This window comes from Boleophthalmus pectinirostris, unplaced genomic scaffold (assembly GCF_026225935.1).
Source record: "Boleophthalmus pectinirostris isolate CB_2022bp ecotype Guang Dong unplaced genomic scaffold, ASM2622593v1 HiC_scaffold_19, whole genome shotgun sequence".
In the NCBI taxonomy this organism is placed as follows: domain Eukaryota; kingdom Metazoa; phylum Chordata; class Actinopteri; order Gobiiformes; family Gobiidae; genus Boleophthalmus; species Boleophthalmus pectinirostris.
This window is the reverse complement of record NW_026571140.1, coordinates 9,102,971-9,118,817: the sequence shown is the minus strand read 5'-3', so window position 1 is coordinate 9,118,817 and position 15,847 is coordinate 9,102,971. Positions and strand designations below refer to the sequence as shown.

At 36.5% G+C, this 15,847-nt stretch overlaps 1 protein-coding gene across 2 annotated transcripts; it reads left to right on the top strand.

Moving 5' to 3' along the window:
• Positions 1–3,353: 3,353 nt before the first annotated feature.
• Positions 3,354–14,878, top strand: apip (APAF1 interacting protein). 2 transcript variants are annotated; one of them, XM_020927501.2, is made up of 8 exons: positions 3,354–3,427; positions 5,255–5,320; positions 5,876–5,976; positions 7,576–7,624; positions 8,790–8,907; positions 11,059–11,194; positions 13,113–13,280; positions 14,545–14,878. In XM_020927501.2, exons 2-8 carry the CDS (start codon positions 5,255–5,257, stop codon positions 14,639–14,641), a joined length of 735 nt encoding a protein of 244 aa, XP_020783160.2. In that variant the 5' UTR covers positions 3,354–3,427; the 3' UTR covers positions 14,642–14,878. The 2 variants fall into 2 exon arrangements, with proteins under 2 accessions (XP_020783160.2, XP_055010970.1); XM_055154995.1 differs by lacking the exon at positions 3,354–3,427 and adding an exon at positions 4,721–4,830.
• Positions 14,879–15,847: the final 969 nt, after the last annotated feature.

Below are 15,847 nucleotides of genomic sequence, written 5' to 3'. Positions count from 1 at the left end.
ACGTTTCTGCTACAAACTATATCATCTACCACTATTTGTTGGTATCAATATCAATGTAGTGGAAATGTTATCGCTTTGCTTGGAATGGAATGTTCCATGATATGATATTACACTTTTTTTTTCCTTTTTTTTATTAAAAGTTTATTATTATTTTTTTTTTCCAAGCAACTGACTGAGCCCTCCGCAGAAGAGCTATTGCACATTTTTTATAGGAGTCCTTAAACGTTTTGTGTGATGCAATGAAACTATTATTTTAAATTTTTTTTTTTTTTTCATTTGGCTCATCTACATACGGTATACTCCCTTGATTATTCCCTGCGGTGATAATTTGCCTGTACAGTTGCCTTGTGACTGGAAAATGATTTATACGTTATAGGAGAGGCTCTAGAGATGGTATGATATTTGCATCACACATCACACATTGTCTCTGTATGAGCATGAACTCCAGTATCCTCATAAGTGGGACAGATATGACAGACGTGTCTCTACCTGTCACTGTATCATTTTTCTTCTCAGTCAAATGAGTCCTCTCACTGCCACAGGTTCAGTCACAGCGCTAACCACATCAGTTATATGCAGTTCATGCAAATCTCCACTATGCAAACGTGTGCATGGGAACGGTAGCTCACATACAAGCAGTGGTGTTACTGCATGTGTTCAAATTTGGAGGAGTAGAGGCCGCTCACAATACACAGGTTATTTTTGCCAATGAATTCCTAGAATTGAACAAATGCAACTACTGATTGAGCCCCCAGCAGAAGAGTTATTGTGTATTTTTACAGGCCTTCTATGAAAATGCAATAAACATATATTTTTATTGCTATTATTATTTATATAGTTTTATTTTATATTTTTTCTTTTTATTTGGCTCATCCACATACAGTATACTCCCTATATAATTCCCTATATAATGTTCAGGTGTCTGTGATTAATTTGAGCGTTCATGGTTCTGTTTACTCTCACCTGTTTCAACAAAAAAGGTGAGAGTGACTAAATGAAATAACTGTTGCTTAATGCTGACTAGCTCATGACTGTAATGTTAACTGAGGCTTGTTTAACAGTAAAAATAATTTCATCTAATTCCAACTAAATCAGTTCTTTTGGTTCAGATTGTGTTGAAATAAAGGTTACATTAAAGTCTGGCAAAAAATCAGACAGAGCAGTGCTTACAGTTAGCATCACACCCCAGAGAATGTTGATGACATCAGCCTCAAAGAATTAATAGTGACTACTAGACTCTAGAAATTGCTCTATTACAATAAAAATCAGCATTTTACAGGTTTCTGTGCCTGATTTTTAGTCTGTCATATGACAGTTCCATCTGTCTTCTTCCATGGTTTATCTGGAGCTGAGTCACAGGTGTAGCAGTCTAAGCTTTGAGTCCTAGACTTCCTTAAAGTTAATGCTTGTTTTTGTAATTATTATTCAGTTAGTTTTACAACAGGCAAGTGGCAATTTCTAAAAGAACATGATGAAAGGAAAGTACAAGAGGTTCTAAAACTGAATATCCCTTCCTTTGTCATCAACATTGAAAACTCATCCAAATGGAGTGACAATTTATGCAAAAGAAACACATTTTTCTGACAGATTAAACACAGATTTAATAAAATAAACTTTTATGTCATTTTTTTGACCCTTTATGGTTGTTATTTAACAGTTATGGACTTACTTCTTGAGATGTCATATCTGTTTTCCTATGTCCAAACAGGAAGTAACACTATAAACTTCATGACATCTATCTAGCCTATACAAGTCCTATATTACACTACATCCCTGTGAGCTTTAAAGCATGTTATAATGTCATCTCACTGAAAACATACCTGGGTTGTGTTTTGCTGTGTTTTGTTAAATCATCCAAATGATTACAGTGAAGGTATATGGAGTTTAAAAAACACAGTGGAGCACTTCCTGTATTACCAAATGACATCACAAGATGGATGGAGTGTTTTCAGTTTGAGAGAAGAACTTAGCTCAGGTACAAAGGGCTTGTGTATTGAACATATGTGAACGAAACAAAACAAAACTCCAGATATATTTGTGATGAGGAAACAATAATGTTTTATTATAACATAGATCAGAAAATAGTCTGATATACACCCTTTAAACAATATTAATTTTAATTGCCTTCATTTGTATTCATTATACTGTTGTCATGTTATCTGAAACCTAGTAAATAATGGGTTTCAGCTTCACATTCTTGTTTTAATTTGCGCATCACAATGGCAATTGTCCAAATGTTACAAGAGCTGGGGTTAGATTGTGCATGTTTCATTAATCATATTTTCAAGTCTGCATTTCACAGTGCTTACAAGTCCACTATGTAACTTTTCTGGTAGGTCTTCCATCTGCTCGTCTCCATAGAAATTTTAAAAGTTATCTATGTACCCTGGTGTTTTCACTTGAAGTGTATTCTTAAGCAGGCGGTGTACCCTAAAAAAAAACAAAAACAAAAACCACAATGCCACAAAAGTGACAGTGTCTTTAAAATCCTCTTCTCTGTGTTAAAAGTCTATTCATCTTCACCATAGTTTTTCTTCTGACAGCTGATATTGTTTAATTCATTTATTTGTATTTGAAAAAACATGGCCTTATGCTGGAGTTTTGTAGTTTTATTTATTATTATTATTATTATTTTTTATGTTACTAAAGTGTTTTATTTTCTATTCACAGATCTGCATTCAACAAATTTATTTTTCTGTGTTGTGCAAAGGGATATGGTAGGTTCTCTTACTCTTTTTAAAAGAGCTTGAGCAGAATATAGCACCAGAAAAGAAATGGAATTGACAATAAATAATACTTTATTGATTAGAACGTTATAAAGTTTCGAATCATGTGCAACCATGCCCCATGTAACTGTAATACTAAGTAGCCTATAAGGCTACGTTTTAGGCCTTGACGTACTACTGCCCTCTTCTGGCTTCTTTAAGAAACAAGTTGTCAAAGACCGCTCAGAACTTCAACTTTCTAAGCAAAGATGCTGTTTAGAATATTTATAACACAAATAAATCTGTAGAAAATTACAACATATAAAATCTCTATATCAAGTAAGACAAAAATTTATTATTATTATTAATAATAATAATAATACTAATAATAATAATCTTCAGTATTACAAACATTATATGTACAGTCTATGCTTACAAATGTCAGTGGTCTGTTTTAGTGTACTGGTAGCCCAAAAGTATCAGTATCACAAAATCTTTATCCTATTGTCTTCTGAAAACAGTAAAAGCAGGCTTTACCCTGCTTTACTGTTTTTAGCTTTAGCTTCACGAGCTAACACCACACGCTGTCCTATGACGGAGAGGAGTCTGGCAGCCAGACCCTCTTGCTATGACGCGACTGTGTGCGACAGCCAGGCGCTCCTCAATGACGTCACAGTAAGCACACCGTTTTGACTGTTGGCTGCTGCTCTTTCCACAAAAATGTAAGTATAACTCGTCTAGTGATACATTTTTCAGTCTTATTTTTACACAGAAGTCTCAGCTTTGTTTACACCAAGAGGTAAATTGATTCATGACATCTTCTGTAATCGTGGGTTATCCATGGAGAAGTTAAACAAAGTGACAAGGCTGCATTCTTCAAGGCTAAAAGTTAGTTTGTTAAGGCTAATGTAAGACTAGTCCTTTTCCAGTGGCTGTTTTAAAAACTCTGTTTTATGTGTAATTGTAACGAGATGTCTATGTTTAGTGTGTTCACCTGCCCAGAGATTGCAGGTGGAAAATAGCACCAATTTGGTACAAATCATCTTAACTTTTGTAGATAAATGCATTTGTACATTCATTTTTATTCATCCATGTGCTACTTAAAACAAGAACAAGAAAGAGTCTTACATACACAAGACAACATCAGGAACATATACAAATACACATAGAACTGGAGAAAAAACATTTGCATTTGCTCATCACAACCCACCCAAGGTAAACAACAGTGAGAATATAACTTAGTATGAGAGAGAAGACAGAAGTTCTATTTGTAACAATCACATGGTGTCATAAGACATTTGAATAAGGATGTTTAAAAGGAATTAAGCATAGTGAAGGATCTTATCGAGCAAGGGAGATTATTCCATTTGTCAGGGGTCTGTAGCAAAAGGATCTCTTATGTCTTATATCTTAAGGCATATGAGGAGGAAAGTGTTGTGTTATCAGACTAATATATAATATCAGCATAGTCCATCATTAGTAATAATAGTTGTTTGGCAATACATTTTCTATATAGCTGACTTCAGCACTCCTTCTCCTTTAAATGAAGGAGTGCTTAAATGTTAACTCTGGATCAATCCACAGGTCTAAGTACTTGAATGTTGCAATGTTTACTATAAGACATTTTTCATCATCAAGTCAGACCCAGAGACTGTACATGATTTTTTTCATTAAGTGAAAGATTCTTCTCTATATGCCACTTGTGAATAGTATGAAAATCTGATTGTAGTGCATTTTGCATCTGTGTAACATAGTCTTGAAAAGTATAAATAACCATGTCATCAGCAGCGACTTGTGTGAGTCTCATTCTGAGTTTTGATTAGATCATCATCTTGGGAATCAAATCACCAAATTGGAACATAAACAACTTGGTAAACAGCTAAGAATAAATATGTATTACTTTTTTTATCAGCTATACTTTAAAAGCTATACTTTATATGACCAAAAACTGTAGTTACACAATTACTTAGTGTTTATGTAAATCAAAATTTAAATCATACTTTGATTCTTTTCAGTATTAAAATGTCTTCTGAGATTAAGCTGGTGTAAGGATGTTCTGGTGTAAGCATCTAAGATGACCATGAATCTGAAATGTAAAGTGAGAAGGAATCTGAATCTTACATAGGTAAAGTAACAATGTAGCTAGGCAAAAAGTGACCAGCGCAACAGTGATTTTGTGCGTGTGCGTGTGTGTGTGTGCGTGTGCGTGCATGTGTGAAGGAGGATCCTCTTCTTGTCAGCAGAGCATTATCTTCATAAGCTCTCATTCAACAGCAGGGCCACGAGAACTCACTGTTGTGTCCTTGAATCTGAGCAAAAATGTATTATGTGTGTAACTTACTGCTATTCACCAGTATTAACTTTAGTATTAGTACTTCGAGATAGAAATGTAAGAACAGAGTAAAGCACATTGCTAAAAGTGGATTCTTTATACTGGGATGGCATGTATTGCATATTGATAAACTGAGAAATTAACTTCTTTCTTAATTACAAATATTCAGATATATTTTCTTGTTCAATACTTTTTTTTGTTTTTGTTTTCTTGACAGATGTCATCCTTGTGTGGGACCAGTGACTGCTCTTCAGACACATGTCCAGCCTCAACAGAAAAGCAGGCCAGTGTTCATAGAACTTTATCTGTCGATTTTAAGATTTAACAGAAATTTGACTTCAACAACTTATTCAGGCAAATATCACCTCCTGCTGCCTTCTATACAGTCACACATTAAAGCTAACAGAATAATGTCTATATACTTGGTGCCATTAAATAGATACAGCTCCAGCACAAGTCACTACAGTATCTTAGTTGGCACAGCATTTGTTCACTGATCTGAAGGCTGGCAGGTTGAATCTCACTCTCAACATAAACATCATTGGTTGAGTGCTCAGATCCACTGACCTACAGGTTGGCTGGTGTGTTTCCAGCTCCCACAGATGAATGCTGTTGTTGTGTCCTTGGGAAGATACTTAACCTACTTCGCCCCTAGGTGGTAAAGCGCTATATAAAAATGTGACCATTTACCACCACAGGGTTCAACTTTTCACCATTCTTTCTATGCAAATGCTAAGATATGATTAAAACATTGTTAAATGGATGTTCATTGTGCTGCATGTGCATTTTAACTGGAATGTAGAATGAGGTTGTTATTGTTTGTGGTTTTGCGGTGTAGGATGCAGAGCACCCACGGGTCCTGATCCCTGAACTGTGCAGGCTCTTCTACCAGCTGGGATGGGTCACCGGCACAGGGGGAGGCATTAGTCTCAGGAAAGGGTCAGTCCATACCATCTCTATTCAATTTATTATTATTATATTTTTCTATTCCCCAACTAAATGGGATGAAATTTTTGATTTGGTTCCTGTATTACGAATAACTCTTGTGTAGATACCTTGACAAATAAGTTTAATTAGCAATAGAACGCCTAAAAGCAAAGTGCAAATCTTTTTGTTAATTAATTAAAATGTCATAGGCCTCTCTTGTAGTATTTTTCAATCCGAAAATGTTCATGGGCTGTTAGCAGTCAACTAAAGAAATTCTTGATCAACTAAGACGAATCTAAGTCAACTAAAAAGTAGGCATGGCCAAAGCTACTATAACTATTACGCATCTCTATGTATCTGACTCAAATTGCACTCACAAGCATAGACCCACACAGGAATACATGGAAATACAACTATTTGTGTATAGATATAAATGTACCTTTTATTTATAAATTAAAAAAACAAAACAAAACGTCACCTAACTCATTAACTTCTCCTTTCTGCTGCTGTCCCATATCAGGGTAGCCGCGGGGTCTTAAAAGTCTTAAAAAGGTTAGAGTATGCGCAAACAATACTTTTGTTTCTGGCGCCGGCGGCAATGAGTAAACAATCAGTACAGTGAACAACAGTTGTTGAAAATGTTAAATGGTTGAAGCACATTGTCTTGTCTCACATTGTCTTTCAATGTGAAAGGTTCTTTTGTCTTGTTAGGATGTTAAAAAGGATTTTTTGGCCATTTTACAAGCAATGCATAACACTATAACTAAGTTCTGAATGAGATTTTATAATACAAGTATTTTTTTGTTATTTAAAGCAATGAGTAATGGTCATTATTAGAATTGGATGTGGTGTTTTTCTCTCGCATAATGGTTGCGATGATGGTCTTAATTTTCATTTAAGTGGTCTTAAAAAGGTCTTTAAAAAGTCTTAAATTTGCAGTAGTCAAACCTGGGGATACCCTGCACATCCTTGTAAATTAAATAAGATAAGTTGACTAAAAAAAACACCAACCAATTAGTTGACTAAATGACTAAAAGCATTATGTGTATTATGCAAATTTTGGTTGGGGGTCTGTCACCTGCTTGTTTCTATGGATATGTCATTGCTCTGACTGGAATGTTCCACAGTATGACATGAAATAGCTTTACTTTTTATTTTATTTATTCAATTACAGATGGTTTTATAGCTCAAAAATAAGGAACAGGCATTCTGACTGTGAGTGTGGTTGCCTCTCCACAGATCTGAACTGTAACTTGGTCTGGTTTGGTCTCCATGAAGACAGATAGGAGAAAAGCATTTAACAGACCTTTCACCAGAAAAGCTGCACCTTTAAGATGATACTTATTACCACTGTTCATAATAAATCAAATTTTAAAAAGTTGTCTAAAATTGTTTATTTTTTGCCTGTCATGCCATTTGAAACCATTCAGACTTGTTCTATTTATTTTGATACACATTTTATTTTCAAACACCAGTAATACCTCATTGCTTCTGCTCATTCTGCTTCTGTTGCAGTATCTGTTCCTTCAGTAAAAGAATTGTGGTAATGGTAGTCATTTTAGGACAGATTGTTGAAGTATTGACCTGCATTCTTTTCTATGGGTTTTACAGCGAGCACATTTACATCGCTCCTTCAGGCGTTCAGAAAGAGAGAATACAGGTAAGAGAATGATCAACAACCATTTCCAGTTTGTTGTGAATAGGGTCCCTTTTTCATGAGAAGATGTATTGACAAAATCTATCACCGTAATAATATGTTTAAATATATTTATTGAAGAAAAACATGTAATTAAATTAGAACTCTTAGAACACACATTATTTCAAGTGCAGGTTGATTCTATATGTTTCTGCTGAAAATGGCTAGAAAAGTTTGAAGATCAGATTTATCTTATTTTACAAATAAAATCTTCATACAAGCATTTACATTTTTAGGTATGTAAAAAAAATGTATATGTTTTAAAGAATCTGTGCAAATTGAGAAATTCAGATCATCATTTGTCTAGAGAAGTTATCAGAAAGTCCCTTTTGATGAACAGCTTTCTATACAAGTGATCAACACTGATAATACAACAAAATAATTAGTGACTTACAGTGACTTAAAGGTTTGTGTAACTTTTGTGGTGGAGGGTCCGTCACTTGCTGTCATTGTTTTGCCTTGAATGTTCCACAGTATTACATTAAACAGCGCTACCTTGCATTTATTCAATTGCAGATGGTGTTACAGCTCAAAAATATCTAGAACGGACATTCTGACTGTGAGCAGGGTTGCCTCTCCACAGATCTGACCTGTAACTTGGTCTGGTTTCATCTCCATGAAGATAGTAAGGTTTAATATGATACTATGAAACATTCCAGACAAAGCAATAACATTTCCATGGCAAAAAGGATTTGAGGGAGTCTCTACCAGGGAAGTTACAAAATGCACCTTTAAAGTTCATATGACAGGTTTTCATATTTTTAAAATTATGATTTAGTTTGGTGGGATAGTGCCTGTGGTTGATCATTATCATAGTTTTAGATCAGTCAAGTAGCAGTTTGTGGAAAAAAAGTTGAAAAGACAAGTTCAAAAATACAGGAAGTAGTGGTGAGTTCTAAAATGCAGAGATCATTTATGTGTGAGGAAGTCTGACAGATTTAACACTGATTTAGTAAAATGTGTTGCCATCTGTTTTTATATTTCTAATCATGTGTAATTTAGTGTTTGGCTCTTGGTTACATTATTGTCGCAAGGTAACAGTTATGGAATTACCTCTATGTAAGTCATATCTGCTGCTCATGTCAAAACCAGAAAGTAAATGGTACTGATGTAGTTTTTTTCCCTTTAGCCTGAGGACATGTTTGTGTGTGACCTGGAGGAGAGAGACATCAGCTGTCCTCCAACCTGGAAGAACCTCACCAAGAGTCAGTGCACCCCCCTCTTCATGAATGCCTACACTATGAGAGGTAATGATCCAAGAGTATAAGGCTGTATGTGAGGAGAGCTCTGTGGTTTGGCAGGGTGGGAAGGTTGATTTCCCTGTTAATGTGTTCCAAGGCAAGACACTTCACCCCCCATCTCGTTTAGTATGAATGTGCTTTGAGATTAGTTGGAGCGAGCAATGGTGCTGATTGGAAACCAGGCCTGCAAGATTTGTCACAGTCAAATTGAAATCACAATTTTAATGGCTGTAATTTAATTTCCTTAATTTCCTCCATAAACAACAAAATAGTGTGTGATATTCTGCATAGAAACTGCTAACCTTGTAGTTTAAATCTGTACTGGGCATGTTCTGAAATCAATGCAGTTCTTGTATTAATTTGTCTGTTCAGTGGCCTATTTCAATCTTTTTGGCTATTCAGAACTACCTCAGGATTATTATTGTGGATATTTTAACAGATTTTCATTTTAAGTTATGCAAATTGCTGTCAGTTTAGAAAAAAAAAAGACATTTTGTGTAAGCCTGAAAATAACAAGGTACCTCATGTTATGCTTTGTGATAAGTTCCAACATATTCTCTTGCTGCGAAAAACATGAGTCATTTATAAAATACTGTGTTATTTTTAAAGGCTCTGTGCCAGCGTTTTTCCCATGTATTTAAAAAAAATAATTCTATTGCCTCAGCCCGGATATATTGTAAAAGCAGCATCAGGCAGCATTTCAGTAACTTGGTTTAAAGCATTTTATTGTCCGTTAATTAGAAAGCATTAGCATGCTAACTTTACTCTGGTCTCTGAAAGTTGTGAAGAGCACTTATCCAGTATATAACCACGTTGTATTGAATAATAAACCATTTGAAATTATTTAGTTCTGTTTTTCATGTTTTTTAAGATCAGGTTAAAATCAGGTACAACACCTTTAAAATATTCATGATGTAATATTACAAATGAAAGAAGAATCAGTATTTGTATTTGTAAACTGTATTTGTCCCAAAGGGCAATTCAGTTCATAGCTGACGCTCAGAGAGTAGAAATGCAAAACTAGGTCAAGCAGTGACAAAACAATACAATACACTGTCTCATCCGTCTGTGTCAGTTCAATAGGTAGATAAAGACGGGGTAGAGCTGTGAGATGGGGATTGGTTGAACGTTCATGCATCTTTGAGTCATTAGTGTGTCTGCCTCGGTTTCACTGTGTGACATTATTAGTTGGTGGCAGAGAGCCCTGCGGGCTAGGGCTGCACTATAAATCACATTTTAATCATGATTACAATCTATTGCTCTAATTGGTTACAACAGTCAGGGCATGTCTTTAGTCAACCAAGAATTTAGTCCACAGCCCTCCTAACAACTGATAATTTGTATTCCTCCACTAAAAAGGTTTGAATGTTCATAAATCATGATCTCAAACAATTACAATTATAGTATTGCAGGCTATGGTGTCACTCTAAACAGTTCAAATACTTGCACTTGTCTCACATATTGATACTTTGCTGTAACATCATGCTGGGGGTGTTTTGCTTGCATGTTTATGACAGACTGTTCAGCAGTTACCATGATGACCCAATGCACACATTAGCAAGCACTGCCAAAAATGTTTTAACATTCTCTTAAAACTAGCTAATGCTAGCTAAGCATGTAGCTGTAATGTTATTTGAGAGAGCCTTGTTAAACAGCACAGATCAGATCTCCTGTTCCATCTAAGTCAGCTCAGTCAGTTATTGTTACAGCAAAATGTTTTAGAGCTCAAAAATACCTTGAAAAACATGCCTTCTTTTTGTCCGAGGGGTTGGCTTTTCACAGATCTGACCTGTAAATTGGCCTGATGGTGTCACCTGCTGAACATATATGGCTTTAATGTCAAACTCTGGAACATTTTAGGAAAAGCAGTAACAAAGCAATGTCCATGAGGACAAAGAGGTGGTGGACAGAAAATTTCCATAGTGTAACTTTTTAAAGTTCTTATATTACACAAAATTCAGTCTTGTGAAATTTAAGCCAGAATTAGAATGCTGTTACCTCTTGAGAAAACATACCTGGAATTGTTTTCTATATGAGAGAAGAACCAAACTATTAACTAAACGAAACTATATTTGTGATGAGGAAACAACATTATAACATAGATCAGAAATAATGTGATAAGGGCCCTTTAAGTAATAAGCATTGTTTGTTTGTCAGGAGCCCAGGCGGTGATCCACACTCACTCCAAAGCCGCGGTCCTGGCCACGCTGCTGTACCCAGGCACAGAGTTCCGCATTACGCATCAGGAGATGATCAAGGGCATCCGCAGGGGCACCTCCAAAACAAACTACAGGTATGCACTTCCTGTGGGGGCTGAGTGGACACAGGGCAGATCAGATCACTGCTCAGAGCTGCAGAAGGAGGTAGTGAGGAGTACTATTTACTCAGTTATATATTTTAGTGTTATTTTGTTAATGAAATTATACTTCTAACATTATTTTTATAGTACTTTTAAGGGACATTTGGTCCTGTTTTGGGCCCAGTTTAGTTCTGGTGTAGATGTGGTTTAGTCTTGTTCAAGTCCTGGTTTAGTCAAAACCTGATTCAGTTGACATTTGTGTCTCACAGACACTAGTAGATAGATAGTTCTATAGCAGAAAGTGCAGGGACCACAGCTTATTGACCTTGCACCAACAGGTCAACACTGATTCCCTGGGGGGCTTCAAAACAGCTTTGTAGTCTCTATATAACTTATTTACACAGCAGCCCCATGCTAAATAATACAACCTGAAAAACAACTTCCGGAATAAGGTGAAAAGGGATCAGTGGTGAGGCGTGGTGGGCATCGCCTGTTTTTTCGGTACTTTTCTGATGCAACAGATGAGTACATCTGTGCATGTATCAACAGAACCTAATATCCTGTTTCCAAAGCTGCATGGAGTTGGCCTAAACAGCAAAGTTAACAAATTGAAGCTCATCTCCACAACGTGCCAGACGCTCCTCCATCCAAACACATCTTCAGTAATAAATCATGCCCACAGATGTCATGTGCCAGGTGGCACCAGCAATGGGGTCAGCTCTATGATTTGTAGGGTCATGGTTAGGTTAGGGTCTGGTATTGAGATTCTGATTAAGTTTAGGTCCAGGGTGAGGGTAGGGGTTATGGATTTACTTTCAAAAATATATTCTGAGAAAAGAGGGTTTTGGGAACATAGAGCTAGGGCTCAAAGTCTATAATACCATTTGCTATATGTTTCAAACTCAAATTTGAAATGATATGAACATATTTGTATCTTGCTCCTTACTTTTAGCGCATATTTATTTCAAAATAGTTCTATTGTCTATTGTTCTTAAAATACCAGACAGTGCACGTAACGTTGTGCATTTTAAATATATATAGGTTACAGTTTATTTTGCACAATTAACACAATGTAGGCACAAACTGACGTGACTGTTCTTTTGTAGTCTCAGCCAAAAGCTAATGAGATGATCTCCTGATACATCTGTAGTGTCTACACTTGTTCCTCTATAATCATGTTTTACCACAGTACCAACCACCTTCACAAACAGGTCCTCACATGTTCACATCTGGTGGGCTTTTGGACACATCTGAGGATTTCAGTTCAGTACACACCTTAGTTTCATTTGCAGGCGTTCAAAAGACTTGTTTAGTATCTGTTACAATAAAGAAAAAACATTTCCTGTGCTTGTATCCAGTTTCTTTAGTCATAATTTGATACTACATATCACTCCCCACGACAGACATGCGCCTACTGGTTTAGAAGCTTCTGTTTTACTGCATCTCAAAGCAACATTTTAGGTTTGCATCACATCACATTCTACAATTCCTATACTTTAAACTTAAGAGCCAGATCAGGTCAAAGTTCTATTCTTTAATTTACTGATTACAGATTACAAAGCTATTAACCATAAACCAAGGTTAACAAATCTGCAGTCTTATCCACATAAGATCAAAACTGGAACAACATTCATCTTCTTCTCTTTCAGCCCAAATAAACAAAACACAAGTAAAGTGCAGATCATATAAACTTCAATTGTGTATGTTATAACCTCGATGGGGTCTTATGCATAAAACTTGCTAATGAGGCCAACAGTGGCTTAGTGGTTAGAGCAGCTCTCCTTCCATCAGTTTGTCACAGGACAGCTGTGGCTACAGGAATAGCTCACCACCACCAAGTGTGGAAAGGATTTGAGACGGAGCCCCATTGTTAGTTTTCATAGACGTGTTTTGCTTATGTGGTTGTGTGCAGATATGATGACACACTAGTGGTGCCTATCATCGAGAACACCCCAGAGGAGAAGGACCTGAAGGAGCGCATGGCCCGAGCTATGGAGCAGTACCCAGAGTCCTGTGCGGTCCTGGTGCGCAGGCATGGGGTGTACGTGTGGGGGGAGTCCTGGCAGAAGGCCAAGACCATGTGAGAAACACTCTACATATGTCAGAGTACATGACATTCACTTTACATTAGTGATAAAGATACTGTCACACTTCTGTAAGACCTCAGCCTGACCATCTGACCTGTCCAGGGTTTATGTGATTGATTGTTTAATATAAATACTGTATTTTATGTATATGTTAAGTAATACACTTAAATTACATTGGCTAGCACTTATACTTTACAGCCAGAAGTTCCTGGGTCCAATACCAGGCCTTTCTGTGTGGAGTTTGCATGTTTTCCACGTGTCTCAGCTGGTTTCTTATGGACACTCTGGTTTCCCCCATCAACTCAAAACATGCACAATATACATAAAAGCCTTGAGCTAAGGTAATCCTGACGAAGCCTATCTTAAAATCTGGAAATGGGTCCCTTGGTGCTACTTTATGTTGATGAAATGACTTAAACATTTGTGTTTCTTGTTTTTTGATTTAGTTTGTCTGATTTTTGTGTCTATCCCAAATCCCAGATCGCGTGCATTATTTAATGTTTTGTTGTCCTTCAGTTGCATGAACTTTAAATTATAGCTTATTCAGTTACTGACAGTTTACTCTTACTTTTCACACATCAAAACCTACCTAGTTTATAATTTAATTTGTTATGGTAAGTAACATTGCATGTTTAGATTGGATTCTATGAACAGAAAATGTACTTCAGTTTTGAGCTCTGTGTCCCCTATCCCAGCAGATTTATCCAAAACCATTGATTTGTCTCAGTTTTATGCAAGAAATGTCCCAGGTGTCCCATATTTTTGACCTGCCAATAGTAAAGAGAGGCACACATTGTCATTTGTTGTCATGCCAAAAATCGGCTTAAAATTGGCACAAACAATTTGAGTATACTGACTCACATGTTAGTCATGAATGGGCAGAGTGCAGAAGAATTCTCCTTAATTAAACACTCGTTTCACTTTTTTTTTTTATTGCCAACCACCCCAATCCGGGGGTGTCCCAGTTTTTGATTTTGAAAATCTGCTCACCCTATATAGCTCTATTTAGCATGAATCTAGAATGGCTACCACTAAAAGGAGGAAGGACTTTCTATAACTTTATATAGAAGCACTTTTCCCAAATACTTTTTACTGTAACTTTTTTGGTGACTCTACCAACTTTGCAAAAAAGACAACTAAAAAACAAACACTTAAACCTTACATTCAAGCGCAGTCTTTACATATACATATTTTTTGGTCTGCTAACAATGTGTTCTAGCTAAATAACCTGCCTAACTTTTCCTGTTGTGCGCTCAGGTGTGAATGCTACGACTACCTGTTCGACATGGCCGTGCAGATGAAGCAGTGTGGCTTGAACCCTGCAGCCCCGCCCACAGAGAAGGGCATTGTCTGACTCCGCCCCCCGCTGCTCACCCACAATTCCACAGCACCCGGCCTTCTGGAAGAACAGACTGTAATCATGAGCCATTGACTGTGGTTGTAGAGCTCTGATGAGGGGCCATGGAAAGAATCGGAAGGAAACTGTGAGGCATTTAAACATGTGGAATCAGATCACATGGTTCACTGTGTTATAGTCTGAGATTGACAATACATATGCTGCTGTCAATAAAGGACATGTGTTTGGTTAACACATTATTACATTTTTACATTTACTAAAAAGTGAAACAATGCTTTTGTGAGTCATAATCTTTAAAAAACTTGAACTAACAAACGGGGTATTGCGCAAAATGCCATGTTATGCCACGTTGTTCCCTCATCAAAAACATGCCTGCAGATGTTTTAAATATCATCCGTGAATGTTTCAGTAATTTAGTGATCTCTCCTGGGCCCTATTCAAACCCTCCTTATGGTTAGTAGTACAATTCTGTCCAATGCTCCGCCGACAAGCCTGTGTTGTCCATGCTCCCACACGACAATTCTCCAAAAAAAAAAAAAACATGAAACAAAACTGTACACAACAATTTGACAAACCTGATGAGATGTGCAGTAGTTTCATTAGCAGGATGCACACTGATTGTGTTCTGATAGTGCTCTGAAGGGGGAGTGACTTAACTCAGGGAGTAAAAAGAGAGGAGACAAAATGAAAAAAATTTAACTTGTTATGTTAATACACTGTTTTCGGCAAATATAGCATTTTCACAACAGTAAAAGGCAACATGGTGATCTAAATCTTAATACCCCATAGAAGTAAAATACCTCCTCTTTAAATCTGCCTCATGTAACTTTTCTTAACAACTTAGCTAGTATCTTGCATTTATTCAATTACAGGTGTATGCACTGTGAGCAGAGTTGCTTCTCTACAGACCTGACCTGTAACTTGGGCAGCTGGAGGCACCTGCTTGTTTCCATGGAGATACATTTTTAATGCCATACACTGGAACATTCCAAGTAAAGCAAAAAAATAAAACAAATCTACATGGAGGCCCGCATGCCTTGAAAGTTATATCTTCCTGGGACCCAAAAAAAAAAGTGTATTGCAATATATATTTTTGTGATTTTCTTTTTGGAGGTAAATGAACACCTTTTGTTTTCTTTTTATGTGTTTTATCTGTAATTGACACCGGGGACATGTTAACAACCTAACAAAAACAACTTTTTT